The sequence below is a fragment of the Aythya marila genome (assembly GCF_965140915.1).
Source record: "Aythya marila genome assembly, chromosome: 6".
NCBI classification, from domain to species: Eukaryota; Metazoa; Chordata; class Aves; order Anseriformes; family Anatidae; genus Aythya; species Aythya marila.
The window spans coordinates 296,853-319,693 of NC_139047.1; the positions used below are offsets into that span (position 1 = coordinate 296,853).

A 22,841-nucleotide genomic window follows, 5' to 3' on the forward strand; every position below is an offset into this window, starting at 1 on the left:
AGCACATAACAGCAGCAAGTAGACAGAAGCAGGCAACTGCATGTTGGGCTGACACACTGCCACTACTATTATGCAGAAAGAAATGCATACTGAGAATTTGCCTATAGTGCAGAGGAACTATTAATTATATTAGAGGAATTAGTTCCTCTAATTTAAAATGCTGACATCTAGCACTGAACTCAGTAGAATTTCAGGTCTGCTTTTTACCTCTACAAAAAGACTGATTTATAGAATGTATGAAATACAGGAACAGCAAGCAATTTGCTTTCTGCATGATACATACATTTAGATACTTCCTTTTTTATCTAAACTTGCATATTGAAAGGGGAGTGATCTCATGGGACAGATTTGCATCCTATTTTGAGTCATATTACACTTGTTTTCCTGTTCATGGTTCTGAACCTCTTCCATGGGAACTTGGAATACAACAGGAAAAATAACGGTGGGGTTGGTCCCATCCACTTCTGAGAGAAAGAGAGACACAAGAGTGGAAGTGTAATTTTTTTGGGCTGGTTGATGGGTACAGCAAATGTGCAGTTTAGTTCTTGCATACAGCTATAGGATTAGTTGGCGAAAATTAAAAAAATAAAAGCGAGGAGGGCCATCTATAAAGGCTTTGAAGTGTTTCAGAATGTTTAGTGCTTTCCAGAATAAAGGAATATCTGGGTTTAGAGAACTGATATGTATAGACTGTTGCAGCATTTCAGGACTCCTTTATCCTTAGGTGCTCTTTTCCCACATAAATGAGATGGCAGACAAGATGTTGGACAGCTGGGCTTTTGGAGAACTGAATTTCAGGTGTGGTGCTGGGTAGCTTTGCTAAGTTGGTGGCTGGTGGGTGGCGGAGCTTGTGCCATGAGAACAAGGTCAGCAGAACCCAGGGAGAGGTGGGCTGTCTGGTACAACTGCTTCCCTGTGCCCGCAGTGAGCAGGAAAGCAAGGATTCGTTTTGTGGGAGTCTTTTTTTTTTTTTTTCTTTTTGTCCTGTGGGCAAAAATAAACATCTGTATGTTTATTTAAAGAGTTGTATTTATTTTGTTTTACAATGGGTATTTATGTTCCACCCAGCCTTGAAAACATGACTAAAAGCTAGTAAACGATTCCATGACACATCGGAAAAAAAAAGCGGTGGCCAACTATTTTGAAATGTTTTTAATGCCAATCATTTAGAGACAACTCTAATTTGTTAGTCAACAGAGGTACTTTAAACTTGTGCTGCTTTAAAGCTGAGTATGTGCATTAACAATTTGTCTGGGCATGCAGAGGGGCAAAAAAATAAATTAAAAAAAAAAAAAAAAACAACACAACAGCAAATCAGGCTTTTATTGCCAAGGAGCAAAAATGATGACGTGTCCATGAAGAGTCACAAAAAGCAGCGTTCTGGTGGTCACTCTTAAATGGGGGTTAGCTTTATTTCTTTCATCGTCGCGTTACGCGATGCTGAAGAGCCCTTGGCAGGAGTCTAGGAGAAGGCTTTTACACTGGGGCTACTTTCAGAGCCAGAATTTTCCACCCGGTGTCCCGGAGGCTGCCGTGAAGCCGCCGCCAGCGGGGCCTTAGCAGCGCAGGGGGCGCGGGGCTACTGAGGGGGCGCTGCCGCCGGGCCGGGCCCGCCCCGCCGTGTGACGGGGCCGCGCTCCAGAAGGTTCCTTGGCAACGCCATTTTGTGGCGAGCTGCGGCGCGGCGGTGGTCCCCTGGTGGCGGTTCGTGGCGGCTTGGAGAAGGGCGGCGGGTACCCCGAGCAGCACAGCGAGGACCCCGAGCAGCACAGCGGGTACCCCGAGCACGGCTGCACCCCGAACTGCTGAGGTGGGTTGGGCAGGCAGGGCGCAGCACTACAGTGCAGGGGAGGGGGGAGCTGAAGGACAGGGGCGGGCTGCGGGATGAGACGGGACAGGGCGCGACGCCACCGCAGCTGCCTAGAGGTTGGGGATGGCCCGGTGGACGCCGCCGCGGTGCGGGGATGGGGTGGCCTCCTGCCGGGACGAGGGGCAGCCCGTGGCCGCTCGGTTCGGCTCGGCCCCGCTGACTCGGGTGGGCGCTGAGCCCCCGCCTCCCCGCGGCCGCCATGTTGTCTGCCTGCGTCTAGTGCCGTGCCCCGACAAAATGGCCGCGGCCGTCGCTCTTAGGGGGCACTTCGCGGGGACGAGCGGAGCCCACAGCCTCGTCCTGGGACAGGGACCCCGGGGGCGATGGCAGCCGCCGAGTGCCCTGCGGCAGGCACCTCTTGTCTCCTGGGGGCGCCGAGCTGGCCGGGGGCGCCGGCAGGGGTCAGCGTCCTGCTGCGGTACCCTGCCGCGTTTGCCCGAGCTGCGTCTGGCGAGACGTGACCCATTTACGATCGGATAATGAAGGAAAAGTACTAAGAGACTTTGCCTTTTTTAGAAAGCCAGTAATTAAATACTTAGTAGATCCATGAGTTTTACCGCCGCTTCGAGTTAGCACTGGAAATACTCCGGGAATCTACAGGAAAGCGTGGTAGAAGTTCATGACAGATTTTCTGAAATCTGTATAAAGCACAGTGGGCAGTATTTCACACAGAATGGCCCAGACTGAAAGGGACCTCACAAGATCTTATAGTCCAACTCCCCTGCCAAGCAGGATCACCTAGAGCACATTGTGCATGGTGGCATTTAGGCAGGTTCTGAGTATCTCTAAAGGAGACTCCCCAACCTCTCTGGGCAGCCTGTTCCAGTGCTTTTTATGCGCTTTTAAGTACACATATGATTTATGTTTTCCCACCATTTATTATAAACAAGGGTGCTTGAGCAGCTTTGCAGAAGTAACATTCTCAGTGTGTGTTTAGTACCTGGTCCACAGTGCTTTTGCTTTTAAGAGGTAGCTTATTTTATTGGGTTTTATTCACTTACCAAAACAGTCATTTTGAAATGAATTGAATTTTAAAACGGTGTGGAGAAAGGAGGGAAAAAATCAAAGTTGGGTAGTTGAGGAAAAATTGTCATTATACTTTCAGTTTGATACTAATGGCTTGTCTATGGAAGCTGTTTCAAAGAGCAAAATACTTTTTCTGTTACAGATGCGGCATTCCAGGCGAACTAATTATCCTGACTGGGATGAAAAAGAAAGTTGGGATCGCAGAAGATGTGACAGTAGTCATAAGAGGAAGAGGAGATCATTTAGTGGTACACAGGAGAACAAGCACTTCAAGCATGATCTTTCTAAACTTACTGATAGGTAAATAATGTTATGATTTCTGATACAAATAGGGACGTGCTTTAAGATTTTACTATTCTGATCTGGTCATCTGATAACATACTCATTTTTTGAGTTGGAGATCTTTCAAGATAGGTGTCTTACACCCTACAACAAAGAGCTGTCAGAGATACTGGAAGTTACTTAATTAGGTTTACTTAATCTTTTGTTTGTAGTAACTGTTCAGAATCCAGATCCATAAATGAGAGAGACCATCATGAACGACGCTATGTTGAAGAATACAGAAACGAGTACAACCCAGGATATGATAATGGACATCATCACAGAGACCATGAAAGTGGTTATCACAACCATAGTAGCAAATCATCGGGATATAGTGGGAGGAGTAGTTACAAAAGGAAATACAAGACACATCACAGTGCCTGTCATCATCATCATCATCATCATTCACAGGTGGTATGACCAATTTTAATTTAGGATTTTGTATTTTAGGAAAATAATCTCTCATCTGGGCAGTAGTAATTGAGGGGGTTTGGGGAAGTCTGTCAATAATATTTACAGATTAGTTCTTTTGTTTATATTAATAGTTTTTTTTTGCTATTTTTTTTCTCTTTAGTGAGAACATACAGTTTGTAGGTATGCTTGTGATACCACAGAACATAGTCTTGCTATTTGTTTGTTAGATATATTTGAGCCGATTAATGAGTAAAAACGATCAATTGGAGTACTTAAAATACAGGCATTGCTTTCATGCCTTTAAAACTTAAAATTATGTCAACTATTTATTTCATCCCTACCCAAAAATCCAAATACAAACTTTCAAACTTGCTTTTGAATAAGTATCACTGAAATCAAGCAAGGATGTCAGATTTTTGCACTTTTTTTGGTATTGATTAAGATGTTTTAGGTCTTGGTAAAAGTCTGTAGAATCAGATAACTACGAAAACTGTCCTGTAGCAGGGTAGTTTTTCTGAACTTCGTCATATATTTAACTGTTAAAAAAGCTGAAGATAGGATTTGTAGTTAATATCTTCAGCTGAGGCAGACGAAAGTAAATATATATGTTATTTTTGTGATTAAAAAGAACAAACTCAAAACTATTATTAAATATTTAGACCAGTGATTTCAACTTATTTAAGACGGGTATTCTAGTTAGCCCACAGGGGTAATTTATATAAGATAACAATTAAATCTTTTTGCTATAAGAAGTGAGGGCACTGAAATCCTAAAGCAAACTTCAGTGAACCAGTCTTTTAAAAGAAAAAAAATTGTGTTGTAATTTTTTGTTGCCTTGCCACTTTGAGTATCTTATCTGAAAATCTGTTCCTTGCCATGTTTTTCTCCTGTAACATAAACTATATGCCCTGTGAATTTCTGGGGACTGAATTTGAAATTGCTCCTGCCAACCGTTTGTGGCCTGGCGTGTATCTGAATGCCTGAATATCTCCCTGCTGAATGAATTTCGTATTCTGACCTGAATTGACTCGGGTTTATTGATTGGCTGGACGATCTTGGTGCCGTTCCAGAAGAGTCATCGAAGGAAAAGATCCAGGAGTGTAGAGGATGATGAGGAGGGTCACCTGATCTGTCAGAGTGGAGACGTACTAAGTGCAAGATGTATAGAATATTTTTCAAAACTTATTAACTTTTCAGATAGAGTAATTTCTTTTAGCATAAGATGTGAGGGGGCTTTGGAAGTCTTTTCTTTCTGTCTTTTTTTGTTTTGTTCGGGGGGGGGTGGAGGGGGATTGTTACTCTTTTTCGGTAGAACTTAAATGCATTTCTTGTTTCTTTTTCCCCTTTTTCCCCCAAAAATAGTAAATGAAGTTAATGAATGTTCTAGAATGAGATACCTGTAAATGTGCCTTGATGAGAGATGTCCAGTAACATCTCTCAAACTAGATGTTTACATTTTTAAAGAAGCACAGTCTAGAATAATCTTCAGTGATAGTTTTTATTTTTGGTTTTGTTTGTTTTATTTTTGTTTGCTTGTTTTTTTAATGACTGAGTAACTTCACAGCTTCTGTGATTGACAGTCCTTTTCTTTTTAGATGAGATTGTTGCTACTTTGGGTGAAGGTGCTTTTGGAAAAGTAGTGGAATGTATTGATCACAAAGCGTAAGTCTTTTTTAATAAATACCTGTAATTTTTCTTACTGATACTATCACAGCATGAATATCATGAGGTGCTTTCAAATTGATTTTTTTGAGTTTACCTTTACTTTCTCATGTATTGCTCTGTATTTTGTTACATTTTGACATAACAATAGGTGGTTTTTTTATTTTTAAGTGGCATCAACAGGGGAATTCTGAACACTTCATGGTTGGAGTTAGAGATCAAACTGTTCTAGTTGTTAACTCAGCTTTCCCATTGGGGAAGGTTTCTTGCATGTTCCTTGAAACGTATATGGTACGGTGTTAGAAAAAATTTATTGTGTACCTTGAGGCAAAGTAAGCACACATTTGTGCTTAAATATGAAAAGATAAAAGTGAACAGTGTATTGGACAGAGGACCACTGCGGTAAGCAGTTCCACAGACACCTGTCTGTGACGATGTGTCATGAGTCTTCATATATACTTGCACCAGCCCCAGTCCTTTGAGCTTAGGCATGGGGAGTCTTAGCCTGGCATTTGGGTCATCTCTCAGTGCCAGTTCTGCTCACCAAGGGGAGCCTTGAGTAATTGGCATTTCGCAGTTGCTACAATGTAATGTTGCAACTGTTTCTTATCAGCAAGGGAAACCTCACTCACTTACATTAAGTCACTTGGTCCCTGGCATTTTTGCTTCCAGCCAGTTTAACCCATTCTGCAGTTAGGCCTTTTTGCCGAATCATTTCCTGCAGAAAAGTTGCAATTACAGTTTCCTTTTTAGTGGCCAGGTAGCATTCCTGTTGCTGTTCCAAATGTATGTTAGCACATCGTGGCAGAAAGAGCACCTTGACTTAATGGTAAGGCAGGACTGGTGGAGGTGCCATTGGGTGCATGTTCAGCCTGAGAACTTGTCCCTGGCAGAGGGTAAGGGGCTGACTGGCAGGTGGCCTAGACCTAGTTGTGTGAAGGTGAGTCCCAGGCCCTGCACCTCCCTGCTGCTGTTGAGTAGGGAGGAGGGCTGTGATACTTTGTGGCATACGTTCAAATATCATCTGCAGTGATGCAGTGCTGTTTGGGTTCTATTATAAATCAATAATACGTTTTTGTTTGATGGCAGTTTTTCTCTGTAAAATAGTATGAAACTAGGTTGGTTGTCTTCTAGTTAGTGTAGAAGGCATTTGATAGTTCAATTTTTGTTTCTTAACTGAAGAAAATCTGTCAGTTTTGACAGTTGTGTTGGGCTGCAAGAGGTAGAAGTTCCTGCAATAGCAGCCCAGCATACGTAAACACATGATATATTGTAAATCAGTAATTTAATCTTTAAGAATACCACCAATGTACAAAGTATCAAGTAAGTTTAAAAAATGAATAGTTGATGAGAGACCAAGTTTCAGTTGTGCTTTTGTGTATTATTTTTTTTAATTGAAAGTCAGTATGTACTTAAAATCATCTTGATAAGGTTCAGCGATTAATTTTGTTATTAAACAATGTATTTGATGATAATTACTGAATACTCTTAGTTGAAGCTACTCATTGTTCTAATGACTGTTAAAACATGTGTATTTCAGGGGAGGTAGACATGTAGCTGTGAAAATAGTGAAAAATGTTGATCGGTACTCCGAAGCAGCACGTTCAGAAATACAAGTACTGGAACATTTAAATGCATCAGATCCCAGCAATACATAGTAAGTGTACAAAAAAGACTGTATGTTACCTTGGCTTTAAAAATACTCTATAGCATGTGTGTTTTAGAAAAAAAAATCAAAACACGACAAAAACCGTAACTTCAGTACTGCAAACTCAAAATTACTACATAATAGCTTTGAGTATTTTTTTTCCTAAATCATACCAGGTTTCTTCCTTTGTGTCTCAGAGAGCTTGAGGGCCCTTGCTGTTCCTTTTAAAGGCTGGTCTAATTCTTGCATGTGTGTGTACAGCTGTACACCAGCCCCTCTGGGGGTGCGAGCTTTCGTGCAGCACAGGGCTGCCAAGCCTTGACAGGCACTAGCTGTTAGTTCTGGATTGGATTAAATTTTCACATGATCTTCTTCAGACCTGTGAGACTGACTTAGGAGTCTGCTGTAGTGAGAGCAGTTGTACTAATGCGTGAGCAGATTTATCACAAGTTGAAGTACTACCTCCCTTATAATGTTCTTCTTGTGTGGGTTAGAAGAGCTTAATCAGTTCTCCCAGGGCTGCTTTTTAAGTGTCACCGGAAGGGGTCTCAGTGCTTCCAGCAAGTTTTTTGTTGTTGGCATTGTCCTCCTGTTCCTAATTTCTCAGTTCAGGAAAGGTTTTGTATTCTGATTTTTTGTAGTCTGAGTTGACTGGAGCATCTCACCTGGAACCAACATTTGTTAGAGCTTTTGATTGTTTTGAAGCTTTGCATCTTGAAGTAGGTTAGCATACACGCAAGGGAATGTTGAGCCTCTAAATGGCCGTAGTCGACGATGTCATATGATGTATACATGTCAGCATTATGTAACTTAAGTGTTGAAATTTATATGGTTTCCTGCTTTCTGCAGTCGCTGTGTCCAGATGTTGGAATGGTTTGAGCACCATGGACATGTCTGCATTGTTTTTGAGCTACTGGGACTCAGTACCTATGACTTCATTAAGGAAAATGGGTTTTTGCCATTTAGACTGGACCACATTAGACAGATGGCATATCAGATATGCAAATCTGTGAACTGTAAGTGTATTTCTTTTTTTATTACTCATTGAACTTTCTTCACAGAATTTGCTAACAATGATATTTATCTTGCAGTTTTGCATTTGAACAAACTGACACACACAGATCTCAAACCAGAAAATATTTTATTTGTGAAGTCTGATTATACAGAAGAGTATAACCCCAAACTGGTAAGTTGCTGTCATCTTCCCTATCCCACCCTCAGCCTTTTGGGCTTATTTTGTCACTTGAATCCCATTGTCTGTTTGATTTCAGAAACGTGATGAGCGTACACTGAAAAATCCAGACATCAAAGTTGTGGACTTTGGGAGTGCAACATATGATGATGAGCATCACAGTACTTTGGTGTCTACAAGACATTACAGAGCTCCTGAAGTTATTCTAGGTCAGTAGAAGTCTTTTTAGTGCAAGAGGAACTGTCTGCTTTTTAATCCAGTGCTGATAATTTTAAGCACTAACCACATACAGGAAAACGGATTTAAAAAAAATGTCTTGTTTATAAATATGCCTGGTTAGGCAGGCAGAGTACTGCCTATTTTCATAGTGGAAATGAGTTTTGTGCAGTCTGTCATGTTGATAAGATTTCATCTGCAGGATTTTAGTAAGTGGAATTGTGCTCCAGAAATACAGCTTGCTCAAGCTGTTGAGCTGTTTGTAGTACAGTATAAAAATGAGCTTCTGATTTTTTTCACAGCACTGGGATGGGCACAGCCATGTGATGTTTGGAGCATTGGATGTATCCTCATAGAATACTACCTGGGATTCACTGTATTTCCGGTAGGTAGCTGAACCTCAAAGAGATGCAGCACAACTTGGTAAATACCTTTAGATGATTGAGTGGAATTGGGGGGGGAGGAGGGGTGCAAGATACTGTGCTGTACTGGTCTGCGCTGCCAAGTTGAGAAGAGGAGCTTTCTTGGAAGAGGCTACAGGTTACATACAGTAAGCGGTGTAGACAGCTTGATGAAAGGAGATCCCACTCTACTGCAACTAACAAGGTTTCTTCTCAGAGGCATCCGGTATTACTCAAGCATGCAAAGCACTTGTTCTGACAGCAGTGCTGGAAGGTGAAATTTATGAACCAAAAAAAAGGAAAAGCAGGGTAAAAGATGAAAACAACAACAAAAAAGTACATTGTAAGTCAATTCAGGTAGCAGATAACTACAGGCTCTCTTTATTACTTAGTCTGCAATTGATTATTGCTTGCATGGTATATAGTCCAAAGTTGAAGGACGGTTGGCTTGTGCTTCATGGTAACTTCTCTAACAATGAAGGTGAACATGTTGTTGTTCGTTTCCTTCCAGACCCATGACAGCAAAGAGCACCTGGCAATGATGGAGCGAATACTGGGGCCTTTGCCTAGTCACATGATACAGAAAACCAGGTAAGTACATTTTACCTTTACAACTTCATTTTTAAATTAAAATAGAAGTTTGGTTTAACAGCAAATCGTAAGGGAAAAGACAAGAGACAGGACAAAAGGTAAAAGATACAAAAAAGGAAAAGGGGGGAGAAAAAGGAAAAGACAGACAATGGAAAAGAAAAAAGGTAAAAGGAAATAAAAGGGAAAAGAAAAGACAGATAAGGTGAAAAATACAAAAAAGGAAAAGAAAAGGAAAAAGGGAAAGGCAAGGGACAAGAGAGACAGACAGGACAGGGGACAAGACAGATGGACAGACAGGCAGACTGGGTAAGAGAGACAGAGGGGACCAGACAGGACAGTAGAAAAGGAAAATAGAAGTCATCCAAGGGAAAAGGAAGAAGATGAGGGAAAAGAGAAGAAAAGCAAAAGGGAAAAACAAGTGGGAAAAAGAAAGGATGAGGGAAATGACAAAACACAGACAAGTAAAGGGACAAGAAAGAAAAAAGAGATGAGAAACAAGAAAGTGGAAAGAAAATGATAAGACCAGGGAAAAGAAAAGGGAGAAGACAAGGGAGACAAGAGAAAAGGGGAAAGACAAAGAAAAAAAAGACAAGTCAGATGAGGGAAAAGAAAAAGATGAGGGAAAAGACATGACAAGGAACAAGACATAAAAGGTAAAGGGTAAGAAAAAGGAATAGGAAGGAATGAGAGAAAAGAAGAAGGGGAAAAGACAAGGGAAAAAAGGAAAGGAAAAAGACAAGAGAAGGGCAAACCGATGAACTTGTGTTTAAAATGTGGAGCATTCTCATGTAGATGTTTTCCATTGTGAGTAACGTGCTGATAAACATATCTGGGAGGGGGCAAAACAGAATTTTTGAGTAACAAATCATGGTTTGTTTGTTCAAGGAAACGCAAATATTTCCATCGTGACCAGCTGGATTGGGACGAACACAGTTCTGCTGGTAGATACGTCTCTAGACGTTGTAAGCCACTGAAGGTAAAATGACAGAAGGAAAAATACTTTAGGAGAGGGGAGCTGTAAATATGAGATTATTTTTTTTAAATAAGTTTTTTGTGTTCTATTCATGAAGGAATTCATGACATGCCAGGATTCTGACCATGAGAACCTCTTTGACCTCATACAAAAAATGTTGGAGTATGACCCAGCCAAACGCATTACTCTTGAAGAAGCACTAAAGCATCCTTTTTTCTTCCCCTTGAAACAAGAAAAAATAGCACTGTCTCCTGTAGCTGAGCATGCTGATACAGATGGTATCAGTCCACCAAAGAAACATAAAAGATTTTAAATATCTACTGTGTACAGTTATTTCATAAATGCCCTATTTGTATTAATGCCTCTCTTTGGACACTTAAGTTTAACTTAGCTGCTGAGATAAAAGTTATTTAAGAAAAAGCTGCTGCTGAACCTGATTGTGTTTCCTTAACAAATAAAATCTCAATACATTTTTACATCAATACATGGAAAGAGCACCATCCATCTTATGAAATAGACTTCTCCTACAAAGGAAAAACAATATTACTGGTTTTTATTGAACTGTCCCTGGAATCATAAAACATGTAGGGAGGTGGGACAGTTAAAATCATTTCACTGTTTTGTATAACTGATGTTTTTGGGGGGTGGGAGGGCTAAGAACAGACACAACCCTCTGCATTAAGTTTAAGGATGGCCTTTATTTATTATTAAAAAAAAAAAGTTACAAATTAAGGAAGATCAGATTGCACTGTGATTACCCATTTCTTTTTTCACTTTCATAGGTGTACTCTGGTTATAAGTATTCCAGTTAATGCTGATTTTTAGTTTACAATAGTGTATACTTAGTCTTTACCAGATCTTTCCTGAATTATGAGCTGTCCTGAGAATTGCCCTTAAGAAGTCACACCAAGTTTTGGTACGCAAATAATCTTAACATGTCAACTGCCAGCATAAAATAATCTCATTCTGGGGGTGGGGTGCAGGGATAGGATTTTGTTCATTTTACCTTGCAGCAGTTGTACATGTAACAAGGCACGCCCTTACCCCAGTACTGTTAGCAGCTTCAGCCTGTGCTCTAGAAAACTCTTCGGCTGCTGCATTCAGGACAGCACTGTTTGCTTGTACTTACAGAGAAGCTGCAAAGAGACCGACAAGTACAAGAGCCCTAGAACTGATGCCCAGGTATAAGACAGCCTGACAAGCTGTGCTGTCCCTCAGGAACTTGGTCCACCAGCTATGACAGCAGGCTCAGAGATGCCACTCTTCATACACCACCATAGTTACAGGAGTTCGCCACCAGGAGTTTCTCTGCTGTAGAACACTGAGCACCCAGAAGCAGGGCAGCTGCCTTTCCCAGTAGCTGAGTAGAATATTACGTTATGCTGGAAGTATAGCAAAAGAGCTGACAAAGTCCTTGAGGAGATGGACAATTGAGGTTTTTTTTGAAGCATGTAGTATGCATTAAAGTATCACACCAAGTTACCACACAAGCCACTGCCTCTTCACATCAGAGGCTTCTTACATTTTAATTTGCAAACAGAACTGCCATAAATCTCATTTACCAAATCATGTCTACTCAAATGCAGATACATAGAAAACCCAAGGGGTAAAATGGATTTCATTGTGGAAGGCCTTAAATTACACTATTACAGTAGAAAATACAGGAGGTAGAATATAACTGAAAGGACAAATGCAGGTTAGAGTCAAATCTGTAACTCCTGTAAGCTACTTAAAACATGGCTTTAAAAACTAAACCCAGTATTTCAATGACTATAGAAAACGGTTTAAATAAATCTGCCATGAGAGCCCTTATATCATGCTTGATACAGGGAGGTAGGATGTAAGAATCAGACGGACACAAGAGACATGACACTTATCTACAGCTCCTGTTTGCTTTACTGAGGACAATTTCACAGGTCAGTCGCCCTCTTCAGCTTCAGACTCCGACTCTGCAACAGAGAGAGGACCTCAACAGGCTGCCCTTAGGTCAGCTCCTCTCCAGTCACCTGTGTCCTGCACAACAGCTGCCAAACCACAGTGACTGCACCAGGGAGCTTTTCTAGCCAAGAGTGGAGACACTCCTCCCAGAGGATCAGTTAACATCCCCACCCCACAAAGCAAAGCACTCTTTACACCTAGCATTCCAAAGGGAAAAGGAAGAGTCTGTGAGGTTTGGTTACCTTCTTCAGCATTCTTGAGCCATTCAACAAACTTTTTCATTTGCTCCAGAAACACGCTCTTCCCTTTTGCAAGATGCGCATCTTTATACCACTTCAGGATTGGTTCTTCACTCAGAACTTCAGCTGTAACATGTACAAAAGTACTGTTACCACAGCAAATTGCCGAATAACAGTTATTGAGAACCCCTGACTGGCAGCCTTTGATTTCTTCCCTAGAAATTCCACCAACACATACTTGTTCCTTGGGCACAGCTGGACATGCTTGTGCTAGGAGAACCTCCTGTTTTAAAATTCTGAGAACCATGCATTTCAGCTAGGTTGCTGTTGGTCTTCTCAGCATTGCATCTAGCTATTTGATATTTCATACTAAGGAAAACTTCAGTCAACAGCTAAGAACACGTTTATTTTTTATTTTGTTTTTTTTTTTAAAGTCCAAAGGACACCACAGGAACTGTTTTTAATTGTTTTACAGTTTACAGATACAATATAATCTTTAGTTTAACAAGTTTCCTCCTGTTCTGTGGTATTCCTACAGGTGCACAAGCACGTTTCTGAGTAATACCTTCTTAACAGTCATTTAACAGAAGCCCTTGAGCACCCCAGAACATCTTGGTGGTCTCAGTCTCTGGCCATTTGTGGTCTGTTCAGACAGAGAACTAGGAATAACACACAGATAAAATCCTTCCGTAAGTTCTAAATGCCAAAGAGTCTTAAAATCCAAGTTCAGCTTTGGTCTAGTACACATCCTTCTTGTCTAGGGCACTTCCCCATGTGCCAAAGACTGAAGCACCTACCTTTGCATTTTAGAGCTTCATGTTCGCAAACTAACTAATGAAAAGCAATGTCATAGCACTGATCTTCCCTAAAAGCCTTACCAGGATAGAACCACTCTGCAACCAAGGCTTAAAAAAAAAAAAAAAAAAAAAAAAAAAAAGGCAAAAATCTCAGAGAGTTACCTTTATAGAACAGCACCACTATTTTCTGGAAGGCCTTCATGAAGTGAATGTTGTCATAACAATACTCCTGAATCTTCAACAGAAGAGTAAGCTCTGACTGACCTTGGGTAGTAAAGGCAGCAAGTAGAGGACTGTATTGCTGTAACAGGAATAACAAATTGGCACGCACACACGCACATAACATTCCTTAGCATTTATTGCCTGGCTAGACTAGTTTCACTCAGTTTTTTATCAGTCACTGCTTAGAAATTTACAACCCACATACCGGGGAAGCAATTCCCACCCACCTCCCAAGAGCATTCCTGCAGAAGGCATACTGTTCTTACCTCAACAACTAGGACTACAACTCTACAGCTGCAAGACAAAAAATTCCCCATCTGATGCTGTCTCTGAATTACGGTATTTGTAGGATTCAACTCACTTTAAGTGAAGCTTAAAAGGAAGCCCACACCCTACCCAACAGATGCAAAAACCCATGCTTGGTTACAATACCTTCAAGTGTTTAATGGCTTGCTCTGCTACCAGCTCCTCCTTTTTGTTCCACTCCACAGTGCTCATTACACTTGACCAGATTATGGCTATCACAGTCTGTTCTGAGATGTTGTTTTTCTTCATCTCCTCCTTTATGTACAAGATTATCTGCCAGACAAATAGTCACCATGTAGGTCACATATGACACTAAACTAAATTAAAACTTGAGTTCAGAAGCCTTCAGTGCAGCCAGATTCAGGACATTAAGGAAAACTACAAAACTAAACCAGACTGGTACTAATTGTAATGGGTAGTGGGAACTAGGTGTCTAAGCTCAGTATTTAATTAGGCATAGATCCTTTTCAGATTGGCATTAAATGCCATTGCATTTCATATAATTTGAGCTGAATTCCTACAGAAGGAAATCACATGTACACCTTGCCCACAAATACTTACATCCTTGAATGGATCTCCCCGTGACATCTGTTCCTGAAGTTCTTTCTGCAGCTCCTTCCGAGCTCCTATGGTTTGCTGATTCCGAACATACTCAGAAAGTTCTTTCAGTCCTGCTTCAGTGAAGTACTTAGAGAAGTGTTCAACACTTTGTTTGTTGGCTGGGAAGAGTTCCTGAAAGCAAAGTTTACAACTCTTTCAAAAGAGAAACTTGTCAAGTACTTTACTGATAAAATGCTATTCACCAAACTGGTCTCAGAGCACATCAGTAGTTTTAGGGATACTCACCATCAGTCTGTTATCCATATTTACTTTACGAAGACTGACTGCCACTGCATTAATATCTTTCTCATTTATCCATGACTTGAACAGCTTGACTGCAAAAGCTGCAGAAACACCTGTGCAACACAAACAGTAGTAGTAGTATTGAAATTTAAAACTAAAAGGAACCGAGTACAGGGCATCTATATTGTCACACCCCAGCCCAAAGCAGCAGCAGTTGCACTCAGAGGTAGCCCTTGCCCAGTCTGCAAGGACGCCACAGCTGCCACCCTGCTAAACTTCTCTCACAATTGAGCATTGTAAAGGCTTCCCTGTACAAAGCTCTACTCTCCTTGCTGTGGTTTAGGAAGGAGCCTGAAGACGTAACACACTTTCCGCACCCTCCAAAGTCCCTCTACAAAATACAGTAGTGCCTTGCAGTACGACACTAGTGACTGCAGCCCTTCAGTGTCATGTAGAGAAGTCCTATACAGAAGTTCCCCAAAACACTGTTTTTCTAAAGTCTCAGCAAGACCTTCCAGACAGTAAGCTAGCATGTTTACCTTTGATAATCCTGAAGTAAATCTATCACCAGATGAAGTTAGTGAGCTGCAGGAGTATTATTGTCATCATAATTTCCGCCTAATTATACTTTACATTCTGTCTCCCATGATCCTTCCCCTAACAGAAGAGGTGGACAACACTTACCTTCTTTTACCAAATTCTCATTATACAGACTGTTGAGAATCGATGCATTAAGCGTCCCGTTGGCTAGCAGAATACCTGTCAACATGGCCAGTTTGTTCCGCTCAGACTCTGAGAACCCTTTCAGGAACAGCAGCAACTGCAAGAGGAAGAGGAACTACTACTTCCACAATAGACGCTTACTTTTGTTTCAGTCAAGCTACTCAACTAGCATCAGTGCTAGTACACTGGCAGCTTTCTCCACTAGTCATAAAAGCTTGTTGTTACTCAGTCAACAAGATTCTGTCCTATTTTAATAACCTATTGCATGTTATAATTCTTCTGCATAGAGCAATTAACTAGCAGAATTTAAAGGCTTTTCTTTCTGCCACTACTCCATACCTTTTTGACTTCATCTTCAAAGCCTTTCTCCAGGTACTTGTAACGCCTGATTAGCTTGTTAAAAACCTGAAAAGAGATAGTGTGTCTGAATTGCTCTGAATTATCATTTAGTTAGAATTAAAAATCAAGCTCAGTACAATTGGTTTGAACTCTTTTACAGCACTTTAGCTTAAAAGATAGCCATTTTACCAGGCACAAAGACACAAGGCTTCTAAAAGCCATACATTTTTATTTTACCTGAACTTTCAAGTACACAAACAGTTCATTTTTTGACCACTGAACAGTTTAACTTAAAACGTACTGATTTCAGAACTAACCTGAGCAAATGCTTGCATGGTTTCTAGGTCTTCTTGTGCTGCAAATACACAGACATCTGTGCGTGTCATGTCATCTGCCAGGGTACCACCTGGGGCTAAAGAAAGGTTTCCATATTAGTGGTACAACTCTCTGGTAAGAATTCAAATACCTGTAATATGCAAAATGCATTGTCCTTTCATGATGAATGGAACCAGATCACTGGAGAAACACCCTCCACATTTCCAATTGCTCTACTGCTGTTAAGTGCACTCAACTTCAAATCGGTAGCTTAGATTTTAACATATAAATATTCCAACCTCCTACTGCTAAATGGAATACCAACACATCTTGTTTACAGCCAGACAAGCTAATATAACCATATAGGCTCTTCTTCTCTTAAAGGAAAACACTAAAGCTGATTATTCCTAGGAAATTTTTAGCATCTTCTGCAATAATGCTGCTTTCTACGTCAAGCGTCCATATGATAACCAAGTAAGTCACAACAGTTTCTCATGCAGCCGTCAGCAAAAGAGTCTCTTGCCAAAACAAACATCACACAGTAACTTTAGTCTACATAACACTGTTCCAATACATGACATTCAGATAAGCCGGTGTACTTCATGAAGTTAAACCGTTTTGAAAGCTTTGTTTTTCAGCGTTTGTTTGAGCTAGCCACCTAACAGTTCTACAGTATTAGTGGGAAGACCACCTGCACATGCAGCAAAAATGTTCTCCCAAAAACTCCCACTGCAGAACTGCCATGCAGTCTGGCTGTAGCCCAGAATCAATTATTTCCTTTTCATCCCCTCTGCATTTAGGTCATTTGAATTCTATTTCTGTTACATTACAGAAAGTCTTCTGCAACTGCCAAATTTCTCTCTTAAGTCCTTTCTCCCCCTGAACTATGGCATAACAAATGCTACAATCTGAAATGTACTTTTTCAGGGTAGGCAGACATCTTCATACCCTGTATTAAAATACATGGCTCTCTGCTATTTGAATCCCTTCTCACTGAAGAGCAGGAAAGTAAGAAACAAATAGTCTAATAGTCTAAATCTAGAAGCATTGCATCTTTCTTAGCACTTTTCAACTCATTACACGTCATTTACTTCTTACTTGGTGGGTCAGCATCCCTTCTACTCTTTACAGAAAGATACAGATATGAGTTTACAACACCGTTAGTCATCACATTTCACTTCCTCAGTTGTGTTTTCTGCCAACTTATCTATCACCTCATGTCTCTCTCACTAGAGCTTAAGTGAGGGGGGGCCCTCACTATTGCCAACAACACAATTTAGAACAGCAGTTCCAAAACTAAGCTCATCAGATAATTCCGTAAACAATACTTTCCAGAATAACGGTGCATGTTGGACAAAACATGGGATCATGTCAGAATCCTCCAGGGCAACACCACTGGCTTTGCAACCACAGAAGAGGCACTTGAACAAAGCATTAACCCATTTTTCATTAGCAAAAATGAACTCCGTTACACAAAGTTCCACTCTCAGCCAATATACTTTCCTTTAAACCAAGTTTTTATAGTCTATGCTTTCAAGGATGCAAACTAACTCAAGCAAAAGCATGGTACAGTACACAGAGTGCTTCTACAATAATCAGACTGCTTAGTTAGGCCCTCACATAGTCACATGGTTTCCCACAGATAACTCAAACCCTGATCTACATATTCAACAAGCTCTTTGGAAGAGTTTTTTTATGGTGAAAGAAAACAGCAAGCTTTTATAAAAAGTCAAGTAAATAAAGGCTGACAGCAGCCCCATCAAAGGGAACTTACCCAGCATTCCACCAGCCACCAGGATGTCAAAAAGTGTTTCTGCATAGCGGCGATAGTCAAGTTTTGCACCAGAAGCATCAAGAAACTTTGCTACTGCCTCCAAGTCAGTGCCAGTTTCAGTTAAACCTTGAATAATACAGTCCTGGAACTGGGTAGGGTCAAACCTCTCTTTTTCATCTGCAAAGACAAAGACCAAGGGTTTGTTGAACTAAAGTTGGCACACACATTTATTTGGTATTCAAACAGGAGGAGTTTGTTCTTTTATAAAAACAAACGCAGACACTGGCAAGCCTTAAGTTAAACAGAAATGAGATCACTCCAGTCTTCTGGAATACTATTCCAGAAAACAACAGGCATTCCTAACACTAATAGTGACTTAGGAGTCTAGCCTAAAATGCATTTAAATGGACAACACGACAGTAATAAATGTTGGTGTTTTCACTTCCCTGTTCATTCAAGGGGTGGCACAAGGCTATCAAGAGCTAAAACATTCCTTATTTACCTTTTACTGAATTTCTCAATACTTTCACTATGAAAAATAATATGAAATTATGCATTATAATTGCATGCCTAATCAGCATCTTCTTTTATTATTTTAAAGCAGAATACGTTTCTCAAATGTGAAAATCACTTGATCAGTGGCCTTTTCACTTCAGGAACAGCTAAAATGCAACACACATACCCACATCACTAACAGCCTTAAAATAAGACATCTTTAGTTCTGCTAATCTCACATGGTCTAACATTTAGACCTGTGCGGTGCCTGGAGTTAGACTTGATGATCCTTATGGGTCCCTTCCAACTCAGGATATTCTATGATTCAATTTGTTCTTAGACTATGCAAATCATGGGAAGAAAATCTTCCAAAGAAAGTAAGAGCTCAGCTGCAAATCTTTACGAGCACATTGTAACATATTAGTTAGTTTTGTTAGCATCTGTATGAACTATTTTGGAAGAAGCACGTTAGTGTCCTTACATTCAATGCAAGTTTCAACATGCCTTTAACAGTTGGGTGAAAGTTTGAAAATACTAATCAGTTATTTTCCAGGATGGATTTATGAAATTCATTACTCAGAGTTGCCTGTGATTCAAAGCTTTCAAGAGACAAAAATCCAGAATGCTAGCATGTCATCTGTCAGACCGACCAAATCCAATTCTCTCAATTCAACAGTTTTTCAGATACTTTTACTTCAACATTAAAGTAGGTTCTCTAAGCTAACATGTACTTCTGTACCTCTTTGTTACTATTTCAGTGCTTGAAGCATTCTTACCATTGTCAGCTTGAACTGGAATACTATCTGAATACTAATAAAACATGATTAAACAGAAATTGTAAGAACTGTCCTCACTTCTTTGTTAATGTAAAACAAGTAACTAAAAAATGCCAAATTTGCTTGCTTGGGTAACCTTGCAAGACATAGACGCATGCACTTGTGTATCTCAGTTTATTTTTGTTTATTTGTTTTTAAATCAGGTACTCTTACAGAATTAAAAGGGCAATGCAGCCATTTTCCAGCAGCTAACACTGAAATTCCTCCTAGGTTAGGTGTTTCCTGGATGAACGCCATACCTACAACAAGCCTGTGTTGGAGTTCCCCTGTGATTTTGGAGTACTGGGCACTTACGTTTTCATGCAAAATACACTCGCTATAGGTTAAGAATAACTGCTTCCTAAGCCAAGGTTATGACAATGCAGCTACTTTCTAAGGGGCTTAAAAAAAAAAAAAAAAAAAAAAAAAAAAGGTTGTGCATAGAACATTCCAGAAGCTGGAGTTGTGCACAGAACATTCCAGCAGCTGAAGAGCTGAAGTCCGCATTGAGACTGTGTTCGGTGTGGTCTCCTTTATAAGCAGGTGGCAGGCACGGCACAGTGCCCGGCTTACCTCTTTTTCTCGTTTTGAAACGCTGCCCCGATAGCGTCGGCTTCTGCTGCTTTTGATTCATAAAAGACGCCCTGTGCGGAAGCAGAGAAAGGCCGGGCTCAGCGTCTACAGCGCGTCTATAGCGCCTCGCCAGCACCCCGCGCCGCCCCGGCCCCGCCGCCCTCTCCCGGCCCGCCCCGCGCCGCCGCGCTGCCGCCCGGCCTCCATTTTCTCCCCGCCGCAGGGCCGCGGCCTGGTCTGCCCGGCCTCGCCCGGCGCGCTCCGCGCCCCCCTTCCGGGCGGGCCCCACGAGCGGCCCCTCGCCGCGCAGACGGCGGCCTCGCTACCGCCGCGCTGGGGGCGCCGCGCGGGCTGCGTCCGCCCTCCTGCCCCCCACCATCGGCGCCCCCGTTACGGCTTCGCCGGGCCAGGCCCGGTGCGGCAGCGCCGCTCGCCCGCCCGCGGCCGGCTCCTCACCGACTTTAAGGCAGAGAGAAAACGCCCGAGGGGCCCGGAGCGGAGCGGCGGCGAGGAGCGGTGGCGACGGCTGGAACCCTGAGGGCGGAACCGACGCGAGAGGCGGGAGAGGGGCGCGCCCCGCCCAGGCCGGACCATAGCACTGCGCCGCAGAGGGCGGCGGCACGGGCGGGCGGCAGGAACGAAGGCCGTGGCCGCCTGCCCCCAGCGGCCGGCCCCGCGCTGCGGAGCCGCCGCCGCCTAACGCCGCCCGGCCTGCGGCGGCCCTGGCCCGCCGAGCGGGGCTGCCCGCGCCCCCACTCCCCCGGCCGGCAGTGAGCGCGCCCGCTCCCCCCGCCCTCGTGATTCCCGGCACACGCGGGCAGGCGCCTGTCGCGGCCCCCCCCGCGGCACCGCGGCGAGTAGAACGGCCCGGCGGGCGGGGACCAGGCCAGCAGCGCTCCCTGGCGGGCGGGCAAGGCCCGGCTGGAGCCGGACACCCCCTGCGCACCCCCGGGCAGCCGCGGCGCTGGAAGGGGCTCCCCGCGAAGCCGCCCTGCAATGGCTGTGGGCCGGCGGCACCGGGGCAGCCGCTGCCCGAGCGTTCGATTGCTCCCGTAAAAGTTGATGGCCAGGCTAAGAGCCGTTTATTTGCCCCCAGAACGTGCAAGGAGCGCTGTTCACCAGACGCGTGACGGGTGCGTTTCATAAATCCAGCAGCACTAACGCACAGTTTCTTTTCCAAGCTGCTAGAAAAGTTATGTAATTTGTTTTGGTCTTCGCTGAGGCAGGCTTTACGTGTTCAGCAGCAAATTGATCAGATGTGTAAAAACGGGAAGCCTGCATGATCAGGCAAACAGCAGTAATTAGCATAACTAATGAGATATCAGCACATTAGTTAAGACATCGAGGGTGAAAATAGGGCCCTATTAATAGCACAGGGAGGGTTGTAGTATATTTCAATATTTGTAAGATTTCAGGCAGAATTACTTGTTGAGCAGAAATGTGGCTTTTGAAAGGAAAAATGTCAGTCATAGCATCTTCTTTCCCACTCACCTGATTATTCGTTAAAAGCTGTAAAGCCCCTTGCCAAGGTAAACTGACTGTGGAGGGGCTGATATAATTGATTAAGCTTAGAAAAATCAGACTGATAAAACAGCTTTATACAAAGCTTACATCAAGCCATTATTCTTGATCATCCCAATAGAGAGTAACAGGCAGAAAATCTGCTAGCCTAGACCCTATTCTCAATTTCAAATGCACTAAATATTTCAGTTTCAGATTTGACAATCTGTTTAGTACAATTTACTCAATGTGTATATTAAAGTGATCAGAAAATCAGAAACATTAATGATTACTGTGTTAAATTCATGCCCAGAACTTCAATTCTTTATCAGGATCTTGATTAACATTAGCAATAGGTGCTGTACAAATCTATATACAGTGTGTAAGTATATTTTTTATATAGTATATCTTTTTATATATAAAAAGAGCAGACTATTCCAAAAGGCACACTTACACCTATGTGAATTCAATACCTGCTGCACTATTAGTTCTTAATTTTACTATTACTGATTCATGGAAAATGGACTCCACAATCAGTAAGATTGTAAAGTAGGTATGTTTATTCAGTGCGGGTCATCTACATACTGCAACAGCCATCCTTCTCTTGATGGGGCTTCCCAGGTCTCCAAGTCCTTTGCAAGTTGTTCTCTGAACAATGTGGGTGTTCTTAAAGCCCTGAGGCAGCCTTGTCCCTTTCAGCTGTGTTTTGCACTGTTAGGGCTTTTCCAATCAAATGCAAAGATTTTCCGACTGGCTTCATGGAGAGGGAGGCAAAAGAAGGCATCCTTCAGGTCTAAAACTGTAAACCAAGTTAGCTCTGGTGTTAAGCGTGTTAATCAATTATCGGGCTAATTCCTTCTCTATCTTCCTTTTTCAAGGGGTACTGTTTACATGCATTTTTTGCCTTCGCTGGTACATTAGAAGATCATACTCTGGAAAACACTTGACTTAGGATTTCCTCGCTCATTTCCTCTTTGGTCTTAATAGCTGTCAATATCAAACTCAACACTTCCACATATCTTTGATCATTTACCTCCAGAATAATCTCCCCATTTTTAAATGAAATGGTTGCTTGTAATCTTTCCAATAAATCTCTCCCTAGGAGTGACTTTGGGAGTTGGGCATGTATAGGAACTTGTGAATGCCCCACTGTTTCCCATATTTATATTTCAATGGTTTGCAGAAATACGCTATTTCAGATTGGCCAGTTGCCCCCTTCACTACAATGTAATCATTCCCCACTGATACTAAAGCTTTATTTAAAACTGAATATGTTGCCCCCGTTCTGTAAGTTCCACCTCTTTTCCCTCCTTCCCCAGCTTCATTTTTAAAACCGGCAGACCTGCTGGGGTAGATTCCCCCAGTCCTCTTTAGTCATTTGCACGTGCAACCACCACTTCCCTTCCCCGGTTCCCTTTTCCATTTCTTTTCCATTCTGGGCATTTGTTTTTCCAATGCCCAAATTTCTTACGTAGGACACATTGCTCCTTGTCTAGCCGGGGTCTCCTGTCTGGGCCTCCTTTTTCGTTCTTCTCTAATAACTATTATCAGCCTCTTCTGCATGTTTAATTGAGGAAGATAGAAGTCCTCTCTCCTTCCCAAATTGCCCTGTGTGCATGCACCACACCAAAGGCATATTTCAAATCTG

At 42.2% G+C, this 22,841-nt stretch overlaps 2 protein-coding genes across 3 annotated transcripts; one reads left to right on the plus strand and one right to left on the minus strand.

The window, feature by feature from the left end:
• Positions 1-1,653: 1,653 nt before the first annotated feature.
• On the plus strand, positions 1,654-11,157 carry CLK1 (CDC like kinase 1). The gene is made up of 13 exons (XM_082763353.1): positions 1,654-1,810; positions 3,039-3,196; positions 3,391-3,628; positions 4,702-4,792; positions 5,227-5,293; positions 6,834-6,950; positions 7,791-7,957; positions 8,033-8,127; positions 8,213-8,342; positions 8,652-8,734; positions 9,262-9,341; positions 10,227-10,317; positions 10,412-11,157. The coding sequence occupies exons 2-13, from the start codon at positions 3,039-3,041 to the stop codon at positions 10,625-10,627; spliced, it is 1,533 nt and encodes a 510-aa protein (XP_082619479.1). The 5' UTR covers positions 1,654-1,810; the 3' UTR covers positions 10,628-11,157.
• Positions 10,993-20,441, minus strand: BZW1 (basic leucine zipper and W2 domains 1). Of its 2 annotated transcripts, none has more exons than XM_082763354.1 (12): positions 20,154-20,441; positions 19,694-19,764; positions 17,811-17,987; positions 16,039-16,133; positions 15,722-15,787; positions 15,344-15,479; positions 14,663-14,772; positions 14,378-14,548; positions 13,943-14,089; positions 13,451-13,589; positions 12,495-12,617; positions 10,993-12,263 (listed from the first exon to the last, which is right to left on the minus strand). In XM_082763354.1, exons 1-12 carry the CDS (start codon positions 20,285-20,287, stop codon positions 12,232-12,234), a joined length of 1,401 nt encoding a protein of 466 aa, XP_082619480.1. In that variant the 5' UTR covers positions 20,288-20,441; the 3' UTR covers positions 10,993-12,231. The 2 variants fall into 2 exon arrangements, with proteins under 2 accessions (XP_082619480.1, XP_082619481.1); XM_082763355.1 differs by having other exon boundaries at positions 20,150-20,290.
• Between the last annotated feature and the right edge of the window lie 2,400 nt (positions 20,442-22,841).

Coding starts and splice junctions, on each gene's coding strand:
- CLK1 (XM_082763353.1), top strand. CDS start 3,039: ATGCGGCATTCCAGGCGAACTAATTATCCTGACTGGGATGAAAAAGAA. Junction 5,294..6,833: donor GAATGTATTGATCACAAAGC/GTAAGTCTTTTT, acceptor TGTGTATTTCAG/GGGAGGTAGACATGTAGCTG. Junction 6,951..7,790: donor TCAGATCCCAGCAATACATA/GTAAGTGTACAA, acceptor TGCTTTCTGCAG/TCGCTGTGTCCAGATGTTGG.
- BZW1 (XM_082763354.1), bottom strand. CDS start 20,287: ATGGTCCGGCCTGGGCGGGGCGCGCCCCTCTCCCGCCTCTCGCGTCGG. Junction 16,134..17,810: donor GGTGGCTGGTGGAATGCTGG/GTAAGTTCCCTT, acceptor ACCTTTCTTTAG/CCCCAGGTGGTACCCTGGCA. Junction 12,264..12,494: donor GCTCAAGAATGCTGAAGAAG/GTAACCAAACCT, acceptor TCTCTGTTGCAG/AGTCGGAGTCTGAAGCTGAA.